Source organism: Panthera leo, chromosome C1 (assembly GCF_018350215.1).
Source record: "Panthera leo isolate Ple1 chromosome C1, P.leo_Ple1_pat1.1, whole genome shotgun sequence".
Taxonomy (NCBI): Eukaryota; Metazoa; Chordata; class Mammalia; order Carnivora; family Felidae; genus Panthera; species Panthera leo.
The window spans coordinates 168,369,162-168,392,791 of NC_056686.1; the positions used below are offsets into that span (position 1 = coordinate 168,369,162).

The 23,630-nt window shown below is 37.8% G+C and overlaps 2 protein-coding genes across 2 annotated transcripts in view; one reads left to right on the top strand and one right to left on the bottom strand.

Moving 5' to 3' along the window:
- Positions 1–21,398, top strand: part of ITGA4 (integrin subunit alpha 4) — a 90,517-nt gene extending 69,119 nt beyond the window's left edge. The window contains exons 18-28 of the mRNA XM_042949309.1: positions 7,531–7,681; positions 9,045–9,140; positions 9,827–9,906; positions 10,274–10,363; positions 12,659–12,749; positions 15,299–15,406; positions 16,202–16,327; positions 16,933–17,052; positions 18,868–18,966; positions 19,351–19,470; positions 20,046–21,398. Of these exons, the coding sequence (XP_042805243.1) occupies positions 7,531–7,681; positions 9,045–9,140; positions 9,827–9,906; positions 10,274–10,363; positions 12,659–12,749; positions 15,299–15,406; positions 16,202–16,327; positions 16,933–17,052; positions 18,868–18,966; positions 19,351–19,470; positions 20,046–20,141 (1,177 nt within the window). The 3' untranslated portion in view covers positions 20,142–21,398. The remainder of the gene's footprint in view (positions 1–7,530; positions 7,682–9,044; positions 9,141–9,826; positions 9,907–10,273; positions 10,364–12,658; positions 12,750–15,298; positions 15,407–16,201; positions 16,328–16,932; positions 17,053–18,867; positions 18,967–19,350; positions 19,471–20,045) is intronic.
- Positions 21,399–22,574: 1,176 nt separating this feature from the next.
- The window catches only part of CERKL (ceramide kinase like), a 105,086-nt gene continuing 104,030 nt past the window's right edge, over positions 22,575–23,630 (bottom strand). Inside the window, exons 12-13 of the mRNA XM_042949311.1 lie at positions 23,334–23,509; positions 22,575–22,682 (exon numbers count right to left, since the gene is read on the bottom strand). Coding sequence (XP_042805245.1) covers positions 22,601–22,682; positions 23,334–23,509 — 258 coding nt within the window. The 3' untranslated portion in view covers positions 22,575–22,600. The remainder of the gene's footprint in view (positions 22,683–23,333; positions 23,510–23,630) is intronic.

Sequence of the window (23,630 nt, forward strand, 5' to 3'; positions counted from 1 at the left end):
TTAGAGAAGCCTTATCAGTTCTGTAAACCTCTTTCCTCATTGATAAGAAAGTAAAATCATACCTACTCTGCAAGGTTGTTTTAAGATAAAATGCAGTGATACAAACCGAGGGCATAGCACAAAGCCTGGAATACATAAAGGTTCCTAACAGTTGTTGATAACACTGCTGTTGGCATACGTACAGCCTTTGATTAAAAAATAATAATAATAAAGTTAGGGCATCTGGTTGGCTCAGTCAGTTAAGCTTCTGACTCTTGATTTCAGCTCAGGTCATAATCTCACAGTTTGTGAGATCCAGCCCTGCCTCAGGCTCCATACTCACAGCAAGGAGCCTGCTTGGGATTCTCTCCTCCCTCTGACCCTCTCTGGGTCACCTGCACATGCTTTCTCTCTCTCTCTCTCTCTCTCTCTCAAATGATAAAAAAAAAACATGAAAAATATTTTTTAATTAAAAAAAAAAAGTTTTAGTTTGGTGATAAAATGAAATAGTGCCAAAGAATCCTAAACATTCTCCACATATGTACTGGTTATTTGCCCAAAGTTTAATGTCTCTTTATGTCCCAAGAAAGCCGCTGATTGGGTCAGAAGTTGTTAGTTTCACGAGGTTTGAGGTGGCAAGGATGCCAGTGTAAGGTATAAGTCCCACATCTTTTGTACCAACTAGGAAAGTTACAGGCTGTTTCTGTTAGGTAAATGATAACTTGAGAAATTTTCAAATGAAAACTCTTAATTAACTTTTAGGCCCACAATGAAGGGTTCTGAAAATTGCTTTGCATTATAACAAATTCTATGCTATCAGACAGAAATATGCCTCTCTCACCTAAAAGTCCCCTCTCCCTTGTTGGTAATAGTAAGCACACGTGACCACTCATTCTATACGTTCCCCTGAATATAACTCCACTGATACTAATGGTGTTCATGTGCCTCAGAGCTAGAAACCTGCTTTAGCTAAATGCATTTATTTCCTCAGTAAAGAACATGAGTTGTGAGGACTGTGGTAGCAGACTGCCTAGAGCAAACTATATAGCACACAGGCACACTCTGTCTCATGTCTTCATTAAGTGGAGGCTTCCCCCGAATGTCTAAATTCTCAGGACAATAAACTCCAATCAAATGGGCTTGCACTGCAAAATGATCAACAAGGATGGTTTTATCAAGATCACAAATCTAATAGCAGGTATTAGCCATCACATAGGCTGTTTCAAATCCAGCCTTTCATATAGATTACTGATACAAATGACACTGCTTCCCTTGTCTACCTCAGTCATGTGTCCCAGGCAAGTGGTGTAGCTTTTCCTGAGCAAGTGCATTCATATCAGTTAGGAATGCTTTTCACTGCAAGTAAGGATACTTGATGAATAGTGACTTAAACAAGGAAGGCACTTAATTGTTTTGCATAAGAAGCAGAAGGTGGTGGGGCGCCTGGGTGGCTCAGTCGGTTAAGCATCCGACTTCAGCTCAGGTCATGATCTCGCGGTTTGTGAGTTCGAGCCCCGCGTCGGGCTCTGTGCTGCCAGCTCAGAGCCTGGAGCCTGCTTCAGATTCTGTGTCCCCCTCTTTCTGCCCCTCCCCTGCTCATGCTTTGTCTCTCTCCCCAAAATAAATAAATATTAAAAATAAATAAAGCAGAAAGTGGCTGCAGATTAAATGGGCAGCTAGCAAAATGGGGACATGCATGGTTATCTTTCTAGTTCTCTCGGCTTTTCCCTCACGGTCACCCCATGGCCGTAGCAGCACCTAGATTCCCAACAAGAGAAAAGGGGCAAGAGTAAAATTCTGGGTCCACTTGAGGCTGCCTTTCTAGGAAGGGAAGCATCTTTACAGATTTCTTCTTCTGATTGAGACCTTGTCACATGCTCATCCCTGCATCTGTCCTGGTGGAAGGAGAATGGAATCATCATGACCATCCTAGATCAATCATAATTCATTCCCTGAAGCTAAACTAGGGGCTTCTCTTCTGCAATTTCAATGGAATACAGCCTTCTGCCTGAATAATCTGGGGTTCTTCTAGCAGCTAAGAAGGAAAATTACTGTTGGGTGGACAGTGGGCAATGCACAGCATCTGCCACTATGCTGTTTGTCCCCAAAAGAGCAAGTCTAACAAAATTGTCTGTTTTTAAAAAGGAGATGGTAGGAATATATGCTTCACTGATCTCAGAGTTTTAGAAAGATGAATTACATGCTTTATACGTGAAAACACGCTAATTACTAACTGTATCTTCCAATCTGTGTTCTTAGGCTGTACCTCTTGGGACATCAATGAGTTTGCTCCTATTCAAATGCAATCTTCTTAAATGTCAGTTAACTGATATATTGTGGTTGATGAGAATTTTCCAGTATTTTCTTTTTTCCTGAAGTCAGTAGTAAAGAAAAAAAGAGGATGATTTGTCACATGGACCTATAGGCCACTTGCTGCAGGCTAGGTTTTTGTCAAAAATAAATGAGTCCTGTACCTTGACACAAGTACATTATCAGTTTACAATTAGATTTTGTTCTAACATCTTGATTAAAAACACGTTAGCTATGAAGCATTAATTCATTCTATCAAGGCAAACTGCATTCATTATACTAAGACTCGAGGAGGATTTCTCATAAAATAAAATAATACTCAGGGAAAACAGAGCCTCGTGCTGAAATACATCATTTTTCTATCTTTCCTCTTTCACTTATTAAGTTATGATTCTGTATGTACACAGTACCTTGATTTGTTTAAATTATGTGGGTTCTCGGCTGCTTTGTAAATTTCAAGTGTGCATTATGCATGTTTTAATGAAGAATGAGCTACGATTCCCGGGGAAAGCTCTGGTTCAGCCTTGTCGCACTTCCAGATGTGCACCTGGTCCTTTATTATGTCTCACATAAAAAGCTGGTGGGTATCTCTCTGACGGCACCTTGTTAATGAATCAAGATACAGTAAGATGTATATTAAAAAAAAAGAGTAGAATTGTAATTATGGTAATGTGGCAAAATAGCTTAAAAAGGGAAAATAAACCAGGAGTATAGCCGCTGAAATGGGAACATTGTGTTTCTCTTTAATTTGCTGTTGTCTTGGAACCTAGCTGCTTATGCAGTACTTTCACCTTCTGTTGCTTGTCTAAGTGCCAACTTCTTTCCCAAAGGTGTTCAGTGACTAATGCTTTGGGTACAAGCCAGAATATTTTATAAATGTCTATTTCTAGGCAGCTCTTCTACAAGTCTTAATTAAACTTTAATGTCAAGCTGAAGTTTACTTTTAGAACCTCCTAGGCTCCTGTAGTTGTGACGGGACTGTAGAGCAGTGGGGGGTAATGTAGGACAGCCATGTTCTCCCACCTTCCCTCTCTGCCCTCTAACAGCTCCACCAAGCAGACGTGTACTTACGTAACGTAAAGGTTTACGCCATAAGAGTGATCAGTCACAGGCATTCCCTAAGATGGTGGGAAAAATGGAGCCTGCTGCCACAGAGTGGCATTCCCCCACCTGAAATGGTAGCCATGGTTTAGAGTGACTGTTGTGTTTAGTTGATACACATCCTTGCAGAAAAGCTCCAACTTCTCAAACCCAGGGGTTAGAAACTAGAGATGCTACGTATGAACATGTTCCTCATTCCCTTCTCCTCAATGTCTCCCGAACCAACCAAGGAATTATGAGGTCTGGGGCATTGTTTTCTCTGATGCTGCATCTGATGCCATCCGAAATAACAAAGCCTTTGTTATTGCCAGAATAATACAGATTTTAAATAGAGTCCTATTATGTTGTACGCTTATTTTGAAACTAGTGGTATTTCTCAGTCAGGTTGGTCTGTGGTACAGCCAGCAAACTTTTTCCGTGAAGGGACAGATAGTAAATACTTTAGGCCCTGTGGGACAAAGGTCTGTCTCAGCTACTCACCTCTGCCATCATAGTGCAGAAGTGGCCACAGATGAAGGAGGATGGCTGTATTTCAGTAAACCTTTATTACAGAACCAGACGGGCCCAAATTTGGCCTGTAGGCAGTTTTTGAAACCGTACTCTATGGGATGTTGGCTTTTTACATGATAGTTCTGTGGTACATTTTTTTATTTATTGATACACTATAGTTCCCTATATTTTATTAAATATAGTTTTTTGGTATAATTTAAGATGGCTGCCAAACTTAACCAGATTTGGAGATTTTCAAGAGTTAATCCTGGATTAACAAACTATGGCGGTCTGCTCAGAGACAGACTAACCCAAAAGAATTATATTTATATGTTCACCAGAAGACTGTAATAGCTCCAGACTAGGACTGCCCAAATTCCCAATGATAATTGAATGGATAAATAAAATGTGGTATATTTACAAACTGCAATGTATACACCAGTGAGCATAAACAATTTAGAACTCCATGCATCAATAGAAATTAATGTTACAAGCAAAATTTTAAGTACAGAAAGCCTGATACTTAAAAATTCTCTGTGATTCCACTTACATGAAATAAAAAACTGGGCAAAGCCAGTCGATACTAATAAAAGGAAGATGATGGGTGGGGACAATAACTGGAAGGGAGGGGGCAGAATATCCTATTTCTTCTGCCGTTAATATGTCTTCTTGATGTGGGTGCTCCTTTCTTCAGTGCATTCAGTTTATAAAAATTACTGAGCTGTGCTCTTAGGATATGCATATTTTTCTCTTTGTACTATCGTGATAAGTAAGTGTAAAATGAAGAAAAAATCAGGATGAGAGGGGAAGAATTTTTAGGTATAAGTGAACTGTCTAACTTCTTAGAGCTATACCATTTGAAGTTAAAGAGTACGGAGAAGTGTCTAAAATTGGCCCATTCCAAGGTTCATAAAAATAATTCTCAAAAATCATACTCTTTCCAGTATTGATCTTGCCATTAATGTATTGGTCAATTCAACAATTGTATTGCCACTACAATGTCAGTTGTGTGATGGGGTACAGATCATGTGAATGTAGTAGATGTTTACTTAATGAAACACTTAGAATTCACAGAACACAGAACCATGACTGTAACTTGGTAGAATTTATCATGATGAGTTAATGAACTTTTTACAAACATGTATCCAGCATTTTCTCCACTCTTTTCTTTAGTGTTACCCAGTCCTTTTTAAATGTTTGATACAGTTGTATACCACATATATTTTTGAACACTAGTTATGTTTGCAGGCTCTGAGAAAACAGTGGTAATCATGATTTAGCATCTTCTGTCTAGGAGAACTTATTCTAGTGATGACAAAAGCCAAACCATGCGAAAATACTTCCTTATAGGGGTGCCCAGTGTGCTTTGGGAGAGGGAGAAGCTGCTTCTGTTAGAGAGAATGCAGTGCTGAGTGATAGGGGTTAGCACTGAGAATCCACGGGAAAAACTTCTGAGAACTAGTAACACTGACACTTCACTGAGTCTTGAACATGAACAAATCACCCAGAGATGTGAAGAGGGAAGGTGTTAAAGGCAGAGAGAGAGCTTCACAGAAAGTACAGAATGCAGGTGTTTGGATACCTGTTTGCAGTTAAGTATGGCTCAAGCAAAGGAATGAGTTGTGCAGAGTAGTGAGGCCTCATGTGCTGTGCTAGTAAGTTAGCACTCTGTCTTGAAGGCGCTGAAGGACATTAAGTGGGCCTATGACGTTATCAAGTTTGCTTTCTTTTTTTTTTTTTTTTTTCAATATATGAAGTTTATTGTCAAATTGGTTTCCATACAACACCCAGTGCTCATCCCAAAAGGTGCCCTCCTCAATACCCATCACCCACCCTCCCCTCCCCCCCCACCCCCCATCAACCCTCAGTTCTCAGTTTTTAAGAGTCTCTTATACTTTTGCTCTCTCCCACTCTAACCTCCTTTTTTTTTTCCTTCCCCTCCCCCATGGGTTTCTGTTAAGTTTCTCAGTTTGCTTTCTGTAAAGTGACCCTCCCTGGCAGTGTGAAAACTGGATTGGATAAGGAGGACTTGAGAAATCAGTTAAGGGTATAATCCACATTAAGTCATGTTCAGTCATGAAGTTTTCATACCTTTATATTAAAAAAAAAAAAAAAAAAGTACTCCCAAAATTAACTCTAAATAATCAGAATGGCAGAAAAAAAAAGAAGCAACATGCCTTTGCTACCCTCAGGCAAAAGTGGTTCCTGCCTTGGTTTCCCAGAGCTGCTTATTCACAACTCCCTTCCATGTATTTATAATATTTGTTTAAATTTTGTTTATACATCTGTCCTTTACTATATATGCTCTATAAGGGTGGGAATTTATTTTTGTATCTGGAATAATGAATATCATGATTATATAGGAGCTTTCAATTACAGTTGATCATTCATGTGTCTTCACAGAATAAATTTTGAAACCTGTCCTTAAACTCTGTTCCCAGATACCGTTTGTTTGAAATCAATTCAGCAATAACTATTAAATGCAGACTATATGTTTAGTTTATCCAAACACTAATCTTCTATACAGATGTTGATTAGAATGATACAATGTAAACATGGGGAAACTTTCTCTCGTACTAGGTGAATATTTACCTTTCTAATTGTTAGGATTACCTTCACCTGATGCTTTACCTTGGGTCACATCCTTCACTGGTTAAAAATTAATATCTAAGAATGTCTGTCTTTAAGGAGAGATTATAGAATCATTGTGTACAAGTTTTCTTTGACTCTTCTAATTCTCTAATTGGTAGAGAGACTGGGCTGTGCAGACATTTACCTTGAGACTTTAGAACATTCCTGCTGTGATACTTTGAATCAGTTCCTCAAGCCTCAGGTTTTTTATATATCAAGGTATTTTTCTGTGGATTTCGTGGACTGTGCATGAGCCAAACCTTCAGAGTAGTAATTACTACTATTACAGATGGTGACTGAGGCTTAAAAATGCTAAATGACCTCCTACAACCCAAAAGAATTAGGCCAGAGCCAGAACTTGAACTCACTCACACCTATGTCTAGATTCACAGCAACCTTCTCTTTCCAGTTCATGGGACGATGAAGCATGGCTGCAGTTCTGTGTTTAACTTGGTCTGGTTATTGGTAGAAGTAGCCAGCCTGCCTTAAGACATTGAAGGTAGTGCGACAGACTGTAGTGGCACCCACTTGCTGGGCCTAGCGGTCCTTTTCATGGGCTGTGCTCATTCCACCAAAACATCCTCTATTTTGGTGGAGGTAGTCTCTCTCTTCTCCTTTTCTCCTACTACTCCCCATTTCCCCCTTCGGTCTGGGCAACAGCTAGTTCAGTGTCTTTCCAAGGGTAAAGAAAGAAAAGAAATAAACATCTTCACTTTTGGAAAAAAAAATACTGTGAAATATGAGAAAAATCTGTTAAAGTATAGAAGAAGTGAAACAGAAAATGTAAAGCAGATTTGCTTAATTATAACTAATTAAAAATAACAAACTTCCTGGGTAATAGTTGGCTGAATTTATCTGAAACATGAGAAATTGAGTTCTTTCGAGCATGAATTTGCATCTACTTGCGTGAGATCATCTCCCCATGGTGTTTTTCTAAATTAGTATTGTATGTTCAGGATAAACGAGGAGATGGGATTTTTATTTCCCAAACAAGAACTAAATATTAACATCAATTTTCAGGCCACATGAAAATAAGACCTATCTTGCTGTTGGAAGTATGAAGACCTTGATGTTGAACGTGTCCTTGTTTAATGCTGGAGATGATGCGTACGAAACAACTCTGCACATCAGACTCCCCTCTGGTCTTTACTTCGTTAAGATTTTAGATCTGGTAAGTTTCAAAAACCACAGTCGCATTCGTTTTTTAAAGTGTAAATGGTATACTCCATTTCATCAATGTTATGCCTAAATATTTGGGGTAGATGCAGACTTATCACTCAAGCTTCCGTTGATTTTTGAGACTTCGTTCATGCTCCTGATCAAAATGACAAGTTCCTTGGGATCTGAGATCAAAAGAGTTAGCTTCCTGCTTCCAAATGCTACTGTGTGAGAGACGCAACTGTCCAATTGTCCAAGCAAGCTATTCGGGTGCCATTGCTTTTCTCACAGATGACATGCTCATTTGGTGCTACGATCCTGCTCTTCTTGGCTGGGGTCCCTGCACAGGCAATATTGGTCCTCTAAGCTGGGCTCCCATAGTTACTGCTCTTCATTTTAAGTTCACATGCTCAGTATTGTTCCCAAAGAACTTCCAACAAATACTGTACAACCAGCAGTCTTCCACAAATTCTGACATCTTGGTGCCAACCAGATCACAGGCAATTTCTCTTTTCCTACAAGAGTTTGAAGCACCTAGAGACCTGTTCTTACCACCATGCCTCAATCGTCAACACTTAAATCCATCATCCAGGCATTAATAAGGTTGATTTCAAAGGGAAAAGCCTGTCACTTTCTCTCTTGACGCCTATCTTATCCCTTAGCAAATGTATTCCTCTCTTATCCAGAGGCCATCTCTTCAAACCAAGGACATGTAGAGAGGTCTTTGACTCCTCAGAAATAAGTTACCCTTTTCTCTAGAGCATCGGCAGCCTATTTGCAATAGTATGAGAGAAAAGTCAAATATTCAGTGTATGTGATATGTTATATGGTATATATAGTACATATAGTATATATACATGTCTAGTGTATATACATCTACAGTATATAGCTAACAGTGTATATTTATATACATTTCTCTGAATATTTGACTATATATATCTAATTGTGATGACCGTTATTACAATTATATACTTTGTCACATTCTCACATCTCAGACAAGAGGGCCAATGAAATATGGACTTCCTTAATTCCTTGCTTCAAGGTTTTTCAAGGAACTGGATCTTGAATTAAATAGACAATACAAACAGGGATGAAAGCTACAGGTCCAGGAAGTATTCTGTGGAAAATTTACATGAGTATTAAAATATACCAATATATGTGTATAAATGTACACACATATTTATAAATTTTTATTTACATATTTATAAATTTTATTTTTATTTCTATTTATCCCCAAAGTAAACAGAAAAAAAAAAGTCTTCCAGGAGAGCAAATTCTTCAGGGATGATTTTCTTTTAAAAAACCATTTTCTAACATATGTTATAAACTTCGGGTTTCCTTCTTACCTAAGCCAGTTGTTTCATTTTTCCTTTTAGGAAGAGAAACAAATAAACTGTGAAGTAACAGACAGTGCTGGCTTAGTAAAACTCGACTGCAGTGTTGGATATATATATGTAGATCACCTATCAAGGGTAAGCATTTAGCATGTTTTACTAACATGAATATAAAATATTTTCTATTTCTTCCATGTTTATGCCGCATGCAAATATAAAATTTACCGTTATTATTTATTTGCTTAGAGCAAGCAGCTAAATGATGAAATAAAACTCCAACCAACTGGGCTTGAGATTTTTGAGATTGTGTTTATATTCTTGGCAATGTTCACTGAAAAAAAAAATTTTTAAAAAAGCGGGGGCACATGTTTGTGTCAAGATGGGCATGTGAATGTGTGGATCAGGATTCTGCTACCCTGTCTCACCCTTCTCCAACACTCCCCCCACCCCTCTCCACCCCAGGTGGTCCTATCTGCCAGGCATGTTACCTCTGCTATACAAAAAGGTGTTACTGGCAAGAGTCCTCACTCAAGTTGTTAAAGCATCTCTAATTTTGTCAGTCTGGACCTGCCTGTCTTTACATTTAGAGGCGGCTTTGTCTCTGAGTGTCACTTGTGGAAACGCTGGTGCTTTAAAATTGCCACAAACCCAACAGCGTCCCCATAGCCCACCGCCTAAGAGAGGGGTAATCTGTGCTTCCAGAACTTAGTCTCAAATCTGCATTCCACAGACCATAAACATTAAGGGAAATTAAAATTCAGATTATAAAAAATACTACTTCTACGTTTAAAAAAAATGGGCATGTCCCTCTCTGCGTTTTACAGATAGATATTAGCTTTCTCCTGGATGGGAGCTCACTCAGCAGAGCGGAAGAGGATCTCAACATCACAGTGCATGCCACCTGGTACGTTTCATTGTGAAAAAGAGAATTGTGCTACAGGAAATGGACCCCTGACTTTAGGGTGTCGGTAGGGCGGGGGAGTTAGGGAGAATCATTGGAGCTGTGTTCCATTGTCTGGCGGAGAAAATTTCGCTTGTGTGATCTAAGGAAAAAAAAAAAATCTGTCTGTGGAGCAAATAACACTGTAAATAATGGGAGCAAATTTTTGCCAACCCTGTCATAAACATTTCTTACTACTGCATCTGCTTTTTTCTCCACTCCCCAAAGCCTCCAAGTATATTAGGTATACATGGTATGTGATTAGTTCTCTCTGAAGATGATTTTTATGCTTGATGGATTCTAACAGGGTGTCTTCTGTTTGCTTCTGTAGTGCAAATGAAGGAGAAATGGACAATCTGAAGCGTAACAAAGTGACTTTAGCAATACCTCTCAAGTATGAAGTCATGCTATCTGTTCATGGGTAAGTAAATACTAAGGCCTCCTATAAAGCTGAGAGCTGATTTTATTTTTTCATTTTTCAGATGTTAGTTTATTTTTGAGAAAGAGAGAATGAGCAGGCTTAACGCCATCAGTGCAGAGCCAGACACAGGGCTCTGTCTTACGAACCACGAGATCATGACCTGAGCTGAAATCAAGAGTCAGATGCTTAACTGACTGAGCCACCCAGGAACCCGGAAAGCAGATTTTAAATTCTGTTTCTTCTTACATTATTGGTCTAAAATATATTTAAGTTTTTTAAGGAAAGATCCTATGCTGTTTCTGTCCCTTAGCCCAGACCTTAAGTGTTGCATTCCCTTGCTTATCTGTTCATTATTTTCATGCACTCTATAATCATTACTGAGACTTCTTCAAACTAGCACCCAATTGGAGATTTATTATTGGAAAAGTCCCATAAGCCTCTAGCAGGTCATGCCCAACCTTTCAGTTTTATGCTGTGCAGGCCAGGGGCCCCAGTGTGGGGCAGCATTCAATTGGAATGAATCAAGCTCAGTGGCTATGGCAAGCGTGAAGTTCAGAGAAGCATAAGCTTGGTCAAATCACCACTCTCCAGAGCCCACATCTACTTCTGTGCCAAAACGATTGAGTTATGAGAGAGCCAGCTGCAAGGTGTTCCCTGTCCACTCTCCATACCCATAAATTATGGAGTTTCTCACTTGTGGCCTCGGAGCCAGCATTCACTGGTTCCCCGCAATGTTAGTGACTGATTGTGTGGACCTCCTCAGATCAAGAAGGAAATGTATGGAGAAAGATTTAAGGGGTATTGAGAAAACCTTTTGTGATTTTATTGGAAATGACTCAGGCTATTAGTCTTTAAAACCATTATTTTTAAAGGACTAGAAGATAGGAGGTACCAAACACACGGACTGATGAGCTTTTCTTGTTGCTGTAAATAAAACCATCGCCAATCATTTTTAATCACCCATAGAGATGGCATGTAATTATATAAAGAAAAAATGATGGGGCACTGGGTAGCTCAGTTGGTTAAGTGTCCAAGTTAGGTTGAGGTCATGAACATGACTTGTGAGTTCGAGCCCCACATCGGGCTCTGTGCTGACAGCTCAGAGCCTGAAGTTTGCTTCAGATTCTGTGTCTCCCTCTCTGCCCCTCCCTTGCTCATGCTCTGTCTCTCTCAAAAATAAACATTAAAAATTTTTTTTTAATAAAAATGGTGTCTGCAACTGAAAATATAGAGTATCAAGTTTGCGAGATAAAACAAGCAGAAGAAAGAGGAAGCCATTCAGGAGAGAATCTAGTGAGTCAGTGGGGAGCAGAGAAGAGCTGATGGCATATTCCTGGTTTTGAAGCCTCATCTCTCACCTCCTTTTCTTGATCCTCTTATGAGGAGTGTCCTCTACGTATGATTTTGGGCAAGAAATGTTCTTTGAGTATAAACTGCCTAAATCTATAGCATTTCAGTATTTCTGTGTAACCAGTCTTTAACGTGTATTACTTCACATTAGCTGACAAATGAGGGCAACTGCTAGAGTTGGGATTCCCAAGAAAAATACTTCTTAAAGGCCACTACTGATGTATATGTCTAATCACAGGCAAAAGAATGACAACCTTGTATTCTTAACCAAAAAGTTGACCATACTTACTGACGTTTGAACTGTTCTCCTACCTTGGGTTTCATTACAAATAGCCAGCAGGAATTGGATTATAGAAAGAACTCCAGGGCGCCTGAGTGGCTCAGTCAGTTTAGCGTCTGACTCTTGATTTCTGCTCAGGTCATGATCCCACAGTTGTGAGATTGAGCCCCATGTCAGGCTTTGCACTGATAGTGAGGAACCTGCTTGGGTTTCATTCATTCATTCATTCATTCACTCACTCACTCTCTCTCCCCACCTCCCAAATAATGAAACTTAAAAAAAAAAGAACTCAAAAATAGGTAAAATAGGTTGATTTATAGGAAGATAATAGAATTGTAGGGAAAAGCTAAGAATTTGTCTCCTAATTGTCAAATTGATGTGAATCATTTGAGAACTAAGAGAAAAGGAATGGTCAGTGCTGGGAAGACAAACAGAGGATATTAGTGAGAAAGAGCACATGGCTTTCTGCTTTCATTACATTTCACTAAATTCTTATCTTACCAAGAAACCAAAAATATTCAGTGGTGCTTAGGAGGCATCTGTAGTTGGGAATATAGTCTTAAATGCCATATTTAAGAGAGATGCAATAATCCAGACCAAAGAGAAAGACTGTTGATAATACCCCATCAAGTAAGACAAATCAAATTTGAATTTGTTTCTTTCAGGTTTGTAAACCCAACTTCATTTGTGTATGGACCAAAGGAAGAAAATGAGCCTGAAACATGCATGTCAGAGAAAATGAACTTCACTTTTCATGTAAGAGAAGTTGATTGTTGGGATATTTGTAACAAACTGAGAGCTTGTTCCTGCTGTATCCTCCAGAGGACATCATATGCTGTGATGTCCCTCAGCCCAGGACCCCCATGGCTGACAGCAGCACGGTTACTCATGGACTTTCCTCCTGGGTTCTTGCTTCCCCCTGCCACCCTCCCAACCCTTATCTCTATCCTGTTACTGAAGCCCACAATTCCTTACAATACAGTGGGAAGGAGCAAACACAGGAATGGAGGTAACTGCTGAAACACACAAAGTTATGGGAGGAACTGCATCCACTCAAGATGCACACAGAGATCAGGATAGGTTGAGGTGTGAATCCGTGAACTCTCTTCTTGATTCAAGCTTTTATATAAGCACTGACATTACCCAGTAAAGGAAGCTCTTACCTCCTGCATCTCCATTTAAGATCTGCTTGGTCAGCCTTTTAGGCCATAGGTAGATGGCCTGTTATAAGTGATGTGTCATTCATTAAATAATCTTTTTAAAAAGAGTATCATTATCCAAACATATTAATATAAAGCGAAACTTTTTAATGTTTACTGTCAAACAAAGTTTTGATGCATCATGGATGGTGATAATTGGAGATAATGGCCACAAAAATATTTTTTGAACCAAAAGCACTGCCCAAACATTCTTAGAGCCATAGAACAATCTATAGAATGTCAGTGAGTCTAGATTTAGGTACATTAATATTTGGTAAGACCATTTTTTTTTTTTTTTTTTTTTGGTAAGGCAGTGCTTTTAAAAATGGATATCAGAATCACTTGAGGTGCTTTTTCAAAATGCAAATTCCTGGGCCCTGCCTCAGATTTAGAGAATGACCTTGGAATCCTACTGAGTCTACGTATACCCAACTTTATGTTATACTAATATACATCAGTGTTGAAAAATATAGCTCTCCACTTTGAAGTCCCAAGAAATGCTCCTGTCAGAGCCCAGTGGGAGTTTGTGCTCTGTTAAACTAAAACAGAAACTGCGCTAAACTCTAGAAGGTCTATTTATTAAGTTATAATTAATAGTTTTTTTTCCAGTTAAATTGCAGTGGAGTGACTGGGACTGAAGGTACTTTGAATCTCTAGGTTTGGTGAGGCTGTGCAAGTTTGAAAATGTTCTTAAAGGTCTCAACATTACTAGGCAAAGAAAGGTGAAGAATATTTTAGGTTAGACTGATCATTTGCAGGCATGAGGAAGATGTTGTCTGAGGGTCTGGGCAGTGCTGGTTACCCACTGCTTGAAACTGCCTTTTGCAAGTGCCCTGTGCCTCCAGGGCCTAGCAGTTTTCATAGGCCAGGTACACGTTTGTTCTTCTAGGTCATGTGCATTCTAAAGATTACTGCAGATCTATGAGTGATGCTGTTTCATTCAGATTCTGTGGAACATCAGATATTGTATTGGTTCCGTAGTTACACGCCCAGATGGCAATTATTTTGGCCCAATTTCCTTCTTCAGGGAGCTGCAATCCCGAGATTTATCAATAAAGAAATATCATCTACCTATGCATTATTCTTTATTCATTCATTTTGAGAGAGAGAGAAAGAGAGAGCAAGTGGGGGAGGGGCAGAAAGAGACATGGGGGTTGAACTCATGACCTGAGCTGAAACCAAGAGTCACATGCCTAACCGACTGAGCCATTCAGGTGCCCCATACCTATGCATTCTTTTTTTTTTTTTTTTTTAATGTTTATTTATATTTGAGAGAGAGAGTGCAAGCAGGGGATGGGCAGAGAGAGAGGAGACATAGAATCTGAAGCAGGCTCTCAGCTGTCAGCACAGAGCCCAGAGCCAATGTGGGACTTGAACTCACGAACCGTGAGATCATGACCTGAGCCGAAGTTGGATGCTCAACCCACTGAGCCACCCGGGTGCCCCACCACGCGTTATTCTTAAAAGGCTAGATGTGCATTACTATTAAAACCCAATAACCTACCCCCTTCTGATTTTCTGAGTGTATCAGCAGCATCATTACCCTGAACTAAAATATATTCTTACTCGCTTACTGTGATGATGATTATCCTCTCAACAAAGTGATTTTGTGAAAATAAGACTGAGAATTAGAATACCTGAGTTTTGGTCCTAATTCTTGTCACTTTTTAACCATCTTAGGCACATCATTCACATCTCTGAGACTTTTCCTGAGCTGGAGGATAATAAAACATCAGCTCACCTCATGGGACGCTTGTGAGGATCAATCGATCATGGTTTTTTTAGACACATAATGTCCCATACAAATGTATGCTATTGTCTTTTTCTTTAGACTATTTCTGCAATAATTATCAGCCTGGGCGTTTCGGCCTAATCAATATCAAGGAGAGGGCTAGGAATAATGAATAAATTATTAGCAAACATTTTTAAAGTTCTGGATATGGATATTCTGTTTCCTTTTGCTATGCAACTGCCAACTGCAAACCACCAGCACTATAAATGTTGCATGAAACCCATGCCTCCCCCTGAAAAATCATTGATATCTGTACCTATGTTTATGAAAAATATTCTTAAGTTGCTAAAAGAAAAACTTTTCCTCCTTATCAGGTTATCAACACTGGCCATAGCATGGCTCCAAATGTTAGTGTGGAAATAATGGTACCAAATTCTTTTGCCCCCCAAACTGATCAGCTGTTCAACCTTTTGGATGTCCAGGTAAAAATGGGTTCCTTCCTTTAACCTAAGTAATATTGCTAAAATGGATATGTCTGTTAACGTGTTTGAGTCCCACTGTAAGCTGTGAATGCATCATGCAATTACTGAATATACTTTGAGTGTTATACATTACATAGAACTGTCAGGTCGTAGGGACTTCCGCATTTGACGTATACAGTATAGAACAGAACTCCGCTCTACCATCTTCAGTGCGTTTTCTTTGTGAAATGGCCCTGTGGAAGTAATTGTTGGTGAAGTTCTCTATAAATCTTGAGGCTGCTGTTGGAAAATCAGTATTTCAGCCTTTTTTTTTAAAAAAAATAATATTCTTATGTTGATGATTACATCAGAATTATTTTAGCTTACCATCTTCCAGACAACCAGCCAACAAATAAATCTGCTATGTAGATTCGAGATCTAATTTTAAAATTTACTTGAATTCCAGATTTAGACAGCATGATATGCTGATATAACATGTTACTGTTTTGTGTCTAAAACAAAAGAAATTTTAATTTCATGGTAATGTCCAAATGTCCCATTTTTTACATTGCCTTTAATTTCTGTAAGGTTAGGCCCTGTATCACTTTAGCATCTGTATCCCACCTTGTTAAAATGTCTCTGGGTTTTTGTGTTTGTGCCATAGAGACTTAATCTTTCCCAAATCTGTCCAAAAGATATTTTCACAATTCAGAGATACTTGATATATTTTAGAAAAGGTAACCAATTGGACCTTTCAAGACCGTGTAGCTTCTGCCGTTCTTTCCAATATGGAGTAACATTTTTCTGTCTTTATAGACTACTGCTGGAGATTGCCATTTTAAAAGTTATCAAAGAAAGTGTGCATTAGAGCAGGATAAAGGTCCCCTGGAGACCCTGAAAGACATCTTCAGATTCTTGTCAAAGACTGATAAGAAGCTATTGGTAAGTTTCATTTTTTTAGGTTGTAGGTGTTGCTTTCCAACACACAGAAGTGAAACCTTAAAACCAAGAACCACTGGGTTTGAACTGTCAGCTGAGTGTAGGAAAGAAACAAGTTAATACACTTGCATGGGAGGAATAGACATGATGGGAGAGATAGACCCAGGGTTAAATATACTATACAATTTCATTATTTATCTAAACCAATGCCTACTTCATGCCAGCCAGACATTGTTCCAGACCCTGTAGAAGGCCAAGATATAGTACTCAGCTGAGCAGACTTTGCGGCATAAGATTATCACTCCTTTCATATTAGTGAATTTATGAAAAAACAAACCCCCCAAGGAAGCCATCTCACATTCAAATAATCCAAGTTTAACAAGGAATACGGAACATGTGACTTGGCAAGGCTCTGATTAGGAGTCTTTGTTGTAACTCTGTCTCAGAAGGTTAAGTTCCTAAGAATGAGACCACATGCTTCAAGTTCAAATACTTCTTGTTATAATTTATAAAACAAGCTCCACAAATGGGAGATGTTTAATTCCATGTAAAATATTTTAGCCGTCTTTAAAAAAGTTTTAATGTAGCTTTTTGGTATTTTTTTCAAGTTCTGCATAAAAGCTGATCCATACTGTTTAAGTCTTTTATGTAATTTTGGGAATATGGAAAGTGGAAAAGAAGCCAGTGTTCACATGCAGTTGGAAGGCCGCCCATCTCTTTCAGAAATGGTAAGTCTAAAATACAATGACAACTTTGTGGATAAGTTTATACAGAATCTACAGATTCAGTCATCTTATTTAGGTAGGCTGGTATGTGAGGAGGCATTGAAGTAATTAAAAAGGTATGAATAGTAAAATTGGGAGTGGAACTCTAAAAGTGTTTCCGTTTGTCGCTTTAGCTGAATACATTGTCTAAATGATACAGCTTTTGTAATTAAACAGATAAGACTATAGAATAGACTATGGAATAATTAAGAGGTTTATTTTAGAAAGCATGTCCAACTATTTATGAACCTTGATTAAGTCAAAGAAATGGACTACCTTAACATTTTATGTAACCTTAAGGTTTTTTCTAAACTACTTGAAATTATGCATAAAATTTAAGAAGCAAAACTTTCATAAAACCCAACTAAAACATCAACATTCATCAACAATAAAACAGAAACATACAATAACAAATAAACATCTTGGACTTCTTCCTGGAAATGAGTATGCATATTTATGATTACTGACATAAAATTAGTTTTATCTGGAGTTCTGTTCTTCCATTTCCTCATCTGATAATCTCTTGCAGGGGTGTTGCAGACTAAATGAGATACTTTTTTTGTAAAGCATTTAGTGCATGGCATATAGTAAGCCAAAGAAAATCAGTGGTTTGGTTTTGTTTCAAGAGGAGTATTTGAAATTGCCACACAGTGGTAAAGAGGATGGGGGTGGGGGGGGGGGTTGCGGAATAGATGCACCAGATAGGGAATTAAGAAGACTGTTGTGATTCCAGTTGTGCTAAAAATTGTTAGGAGACCATTAAACTTTAGCAGTTTGCCCTCTCCTACTCTTGAGGTCCAGGTTACTAAACAGTGGGCACTATTGGCATTTTGGACCAGATAATTCCTTCGTGTTAGGTGCTGTGCTGTGCATTGTAGGATGTTTAGCCCATTGCTGGCCTCTACGAACTAGATGCTGGTACACCACTTCCCAGGTCCTGACAGTCTAGAAACTGCTGACTGTCCTCTAGGGGATAGAAGCATTCCTATTGGAAACCACTGCTTTAATAAAATATGTAATCTATTTTTACCCCTAAAATTCTCCATGTTCTTTCCAAAACATTAAATAACATTTGTGCGGTAGTTTTAACTTTTGAGGGTCATAGACTTCTTTAGTAAAATTCCTAAACAACATATTCTCATCTACCTCAATGAATACATATATGAGAAAAAACCCTCAATTTTACATGCAATTGTAAAAGGTCGTTAGAGTCTGTGGAGCCCATCCCCAGATTCCTGAGCTCCATGGATTCTTGGTTATAAAGTCCATCTGTTAGGTAGTAAAGCTCAGAGTTCACCTACCAATTTTATACTGGCATGCTATAACTACATGTATCGTATTTTTCCATTACGGTATTAAACTATAGGTATTTTACAACAGCAAGATGATAACACTGTTTTAGAAAAAAAGAAAAGCCTAGATAAAATAAGTTTGAGGAACCATTTATCAGGTGAAGAAAGTCACCTTTGGGAAAAAAGACGGACTAGGAAAAAAATACACTGCTAACTATTACAAATACCTAAATCAAGTTATCTGCAAAGTAGTCATGTTTAATAAAAGGATTTGAACAAAATGATGCCAGGAAAATTAATACCACGGCTGTGCCTTTGGAAGCAAAGAAAGCATTGCATTACAATTAACCACAAATGGTGAAATACACTGGGGAAGATAAGTTGTAAAATTCTGAGATCGTAGGTAAGGATCATGACAAATTACTAGTACATCTTCATGAAATAAAACTATGAGTCAGGCTACAGTGATCTTTCTTTTATTTAACAGGATGAGACTTCAGCGCTCACATTTGAGATAAGAGCAACGGCTTTTCCAGAGCCTAATCCAAAAGTTATTGAACTAAACAAGGATGAAAATGTTGCACATGTAAGATTACCCCTTTACCTGAAACATTACAATTATAGGGAAAACCTGCTGGGGTGTTTAGTCAGGAAAATAGATTGACTAGATCATGGAGGGCTTGAAATAGTTTACTGAGATTTGGCATTTTCCGCAACTGGTGCCAGGAAAGGACGCAGATGGCTCGTTCAGGAGGCAAACTTGGTAGCATTAACCAGATGAAGAACCATGGTGCAAGGCCATCCAGCTCAACAGTTACCAGTGTTTCCTAGGGTTATTAGAACCGGCAAGAGAAGGGGACGGGTTGTTCAAACTACTATGGGAATCATGGGTTGGGGTGAGGGTGGGGCTTCACAAGGAACAGAAGCAACTTTTAAACTAGTGGCTCTTTCTTTTCATTAATTTATGTAGGTTTTCCTTGAAGGACTACATCATCAAAGACCCAAACGTCATTTCACAATAGCAATTATTTCAAGTAGCTTGCTACTTGGCCTTATTTTACTTTTATTGATTTCGTATGTTATGTGGAAGGTAAGTCATTAATAATTACCAATGTCAAACCAAATACAACATTCTTGACTTTCACAAAGTGACTTTTGCAACTCCCAAGTTATTAAAGTATTGCAGTACTTTTAAATTCCCAAATGAGTATATAGTACTGATCTCCCATTTCTCCTGACTTCAGCCAGTATTCCGACCATAACACTAGTTTTGAAAGATGTTCTAGAAAAAAAGCATTTGGATGGGGTGCCTGGGTGGCTTAGTCGGTTAAGCATCCGACTTCGGCTCAAGTCATGATTTCACAGTTCACGAGTTTGAGCCCCCTATCAGGCTATGTGCTGACAGCTCAGAGCATGCCTTGGGTTCTGTGTCTCCCTCTCTCTCAAAAATAAAAATAAAAAAAGCATTTGGAAAACACTGCATATTATTTTTAATGTCCATTTTGGAGAATGTGGGTCACTGAGCAGTCCCGGAGTAACAAAAATAATGCTCTTTAAACCCAGTATTTCCCATCTAGATTTTACTGTCTACACGGGACAGTGAGTTTGATAGGAGTGTAATATGTTTGTAGTAATACACTAATGATTATGCAATGCCATTTTCAGGTTGGTTTCTTTAAAAGACAGTACAAATCTATCCTACAAGAAGAAAACAGAAGAGACAGTTGGAGTTACGTTAACAGCAAAAGCAATGATGATTGAAGACATCTTTCAAATTGAGAGGACAACGGACTCAGGTTAACCAAAGAAACTTAAGATGTTGTTTACAACACTGACTTCTTCTATGTACTTCTTTTACTCATGACCTTGTGACATATTGGGTCTCCATGCAAATGAAAAATCTATGCAATGATTACTCTTCGAGAGGAAAATAACTGCAAAGGGAATATTTAATATATCCAAAGAGAATCTTTCAGCTCTTAAATGGATAGAAAAACACTAAAGCATTCAATTTATTCAAGGTAAGTAATCCCTCGAAGATATTGCATCTGAATTCAATCATATTGAAGAAGTAAACAACTCATTTGGAGAAGTCTTGGACTTGAAATAGCATTCCTTTAAAAGAAATTATTTACCATATGTGCTTGCTTCAGTAAAATAAATTCCATGGATAGGTAATGATTCATTTCTAATAGATCTTTGAGACTTGTTTGAAAAATCCTGCTAAATATCTTCAGAGAACATACTTCCAAGAGCTGTTCTTAAATTTTTGAATGGATACAAGAAGACCACTAATGTTTTAAAGTGGATTTTATCTTTAAACACCTTTATTTGTAATACCTTCATGATGGGCTCTGATTTATTCAGACTATGTAGGAGGATTGTGATCCTGATGAGCAAACTTCAGAATGAACTTATACACTGGTTTGAGCTTAATAAGATGACTTCTGAATAATTGTTTATACAGCTTTGGGTTTTTTTTTCTTTCTGTATATATACATAATGTTTTAAAAGAATATATGTTTATAGAGGTATAAATCTGCTAGTCATCTTAGAACACATTTTTATTAAGGGTACCCCAGAGTAAATTTCTAAAATCCATTTTCAGTGAAAATTTTTTGCTTATGAAAACAATACTTAAAAATTCTAATTTATATTCTGAAACATTGTGAATGTTGCACTTTAGCTGATATTTCAAATATTAATACACTGATATATGTAAAATATGGAAACTGTACCTCACTAATGACTCTTAAAACCAAAACTCTACAAAGAGCCTGATTAGAGGCCAGTATTTCATATAAATTAGATACTGAGTAAAATATTGACTATCAAATTAAGCAAATACACCTCCTTGTTTAGATGTTACTCTTTCTCTTCAAAACTATGTATTAAATGTGTTTTTATCAGGTCTATAAGAGCATTCTCTTCTGCATGGAACTAGAGAAACAAAATTTAGAAATCTAACTTTACTGATTTTGCTTGTTTTCAGTGAATAAAATGTGCCATCAAAATTTCCATCATAGAGGTTTTAGTGACAAGTGAAATATTGCCTTTTCATTTGCAGATACAATCATTTTTTGTAATAGTTATTCATGCATGTGACCTAGATTCTGATAGCTGCAGATTATAATTTCATCTGAATTTATTTATTCTGTCTTTATAACCTCTGTATAAGGAAGCTGTAGGCAATTTTGAAAATCTGTTGATCAGGTAGTAAGACTTCCCTCTAATTTAGCTATTAGGGAAAATATCTCCTTAGCGGAAGCCCTGCCACCAGCTGTCTCTCTCAGCTGAAATTTCTAGAAGTTACCTCTTCACAAGCCCTCAGTATATAATTGCTGACCCCAGAACAAGGTTGTGAAAGTGACTGGGTTTCACTCCTCGAATGCTGAGAGCAGGAAACCTCCTGAACTCACTGTCTACCGGTAGTAATTAAGCTTTAAAAAGTACCCTTTATATAAGCAAAAGATCTGTTTTTTCATTACCTAAAAAACAAAGTAAGTCTTTCAGGAGAACCTCTGGGATCAGTGGTGGAGGATGATCCCTGAGGCAATTGAAATTTGGCGCTTTTCTGAAATGATAGCATTTTCAGTATTACTGAGTACATTGAAACCAATGTGTTATAATTGTTGGATAACAGGACTTTCAGAAGCACAAAGAATGCATCTCCTAGACCGTGTGACATTTTGTGTAATTTAAAATTTGCTATAAACATCTGTGTTACAAATTTTAAAACACTTTAAAGAAAATCAACAGTTTTCAACTTTCAGGGAATAGTCACAAAATTGGTACCATAACAATTTCTTTCCTTTTTTGGCAAATAATGTAGATGTTGGAAAGATTTGAAATCTAGATTAGTACCTCATCAGGGCATCCTTACATAAACTCTAGTCCACGTGTACCAGGCTACAGGAAATTTCATGTCAGGACTGATGGACTCAAATCCTGAAAAGTTAAAACAATCATCCTGTAAAATCAGTAACTCCAAAGTAAAAGAATTTAGATGTTTTAAGTATATGAAATAGTTTCCATTCCATTGCTTTCCAAAACCCATAATTTAAATGGTTATATTGCCTAATTTTTTAAAGCTCTAGAAGCTAATTTTTAGTAACAAAATAGCAAACTTCTTTAAAAAATAAGAATTTTGTTTCCTATTAGGATAGGTTTAAAGAATGACCATATTCCCTCCCATTAAAATTCTATTTTGTACATTCCTTTTATAAACAATTACAGTTAACTTCAGAATCATTCATTTCTTCCATGCTTCCTCCATAAAGATTGATAAGTCTTGGGTGTAACCTGTAAAAAAGATAGGTGTGATTATTTCATCAACCTATCATTGTTCACATATAGAGTATGGTACATGATACCCAATACAAATCTACCGATAGTTAAACATTGGAAGAGCTGCAATCTTGTAAAACTGGGGGGCCTGATAACTCAGCACCAGTGATTACTATAAAATCCAGGCATTGTGCCCATAGAAAGCTCACAGCTAGTGGTGTGCTCCTGCGTACTTTTTACCCATTGAGGCATAATGCTTACCAACAATGAGTTTGCATAGTCTTAAACTTGTTTGTGCCAGTTGTTCCTGTTACTTATACAGTATGTACAATTGTGTCTGCATGAAGTAAGTTGAATGCTTTGGAAAGACTGGAAATATCAAATGTAAACTGTAATCCTGCATTATCTGTATAGTTTAGGGAGAATGATAATTTTACAATGCCAATAGAGACTCATAAATTGTGGTTGAGTCTATATGAAAATGCTTTAGGTGTATATAACAACTGAATAAGTGTAAAGTTATTTATTAAAATTGTACATCGGTCTTTTTATGCTTCCCTAACTTACTAATCTAAAAAAAAAAATAGTCACGACAAGGAGACTTCCATTGCACTCAGTTTTGTGTCTACTGGTGGACACTTAAGGCGGGGAAATAATTACACTTACTTAACATGGACCTCTGATGCGACTTCCACTAAATCACCATCTACATTCCAAGGGAAATTGTTTTCTGAAGCAGCTGCATGCCTCCCAGCATCCTCCTCTAGATTGGGTGCGCTATTAGTCCTCGGACGAACTTTAACCTCTTCAACAGTGTAAGTCTCAACAAATGGAAAATTGAACTAAATAAAACAAATGTAAATCATCATGGTACTTGCTTTATCCCTACACTGCTAATGAAAAGAAAGTTTACCGTGCTCTCTCTTGCATGTAAATATCAACATGCATGACGACATTGTTATA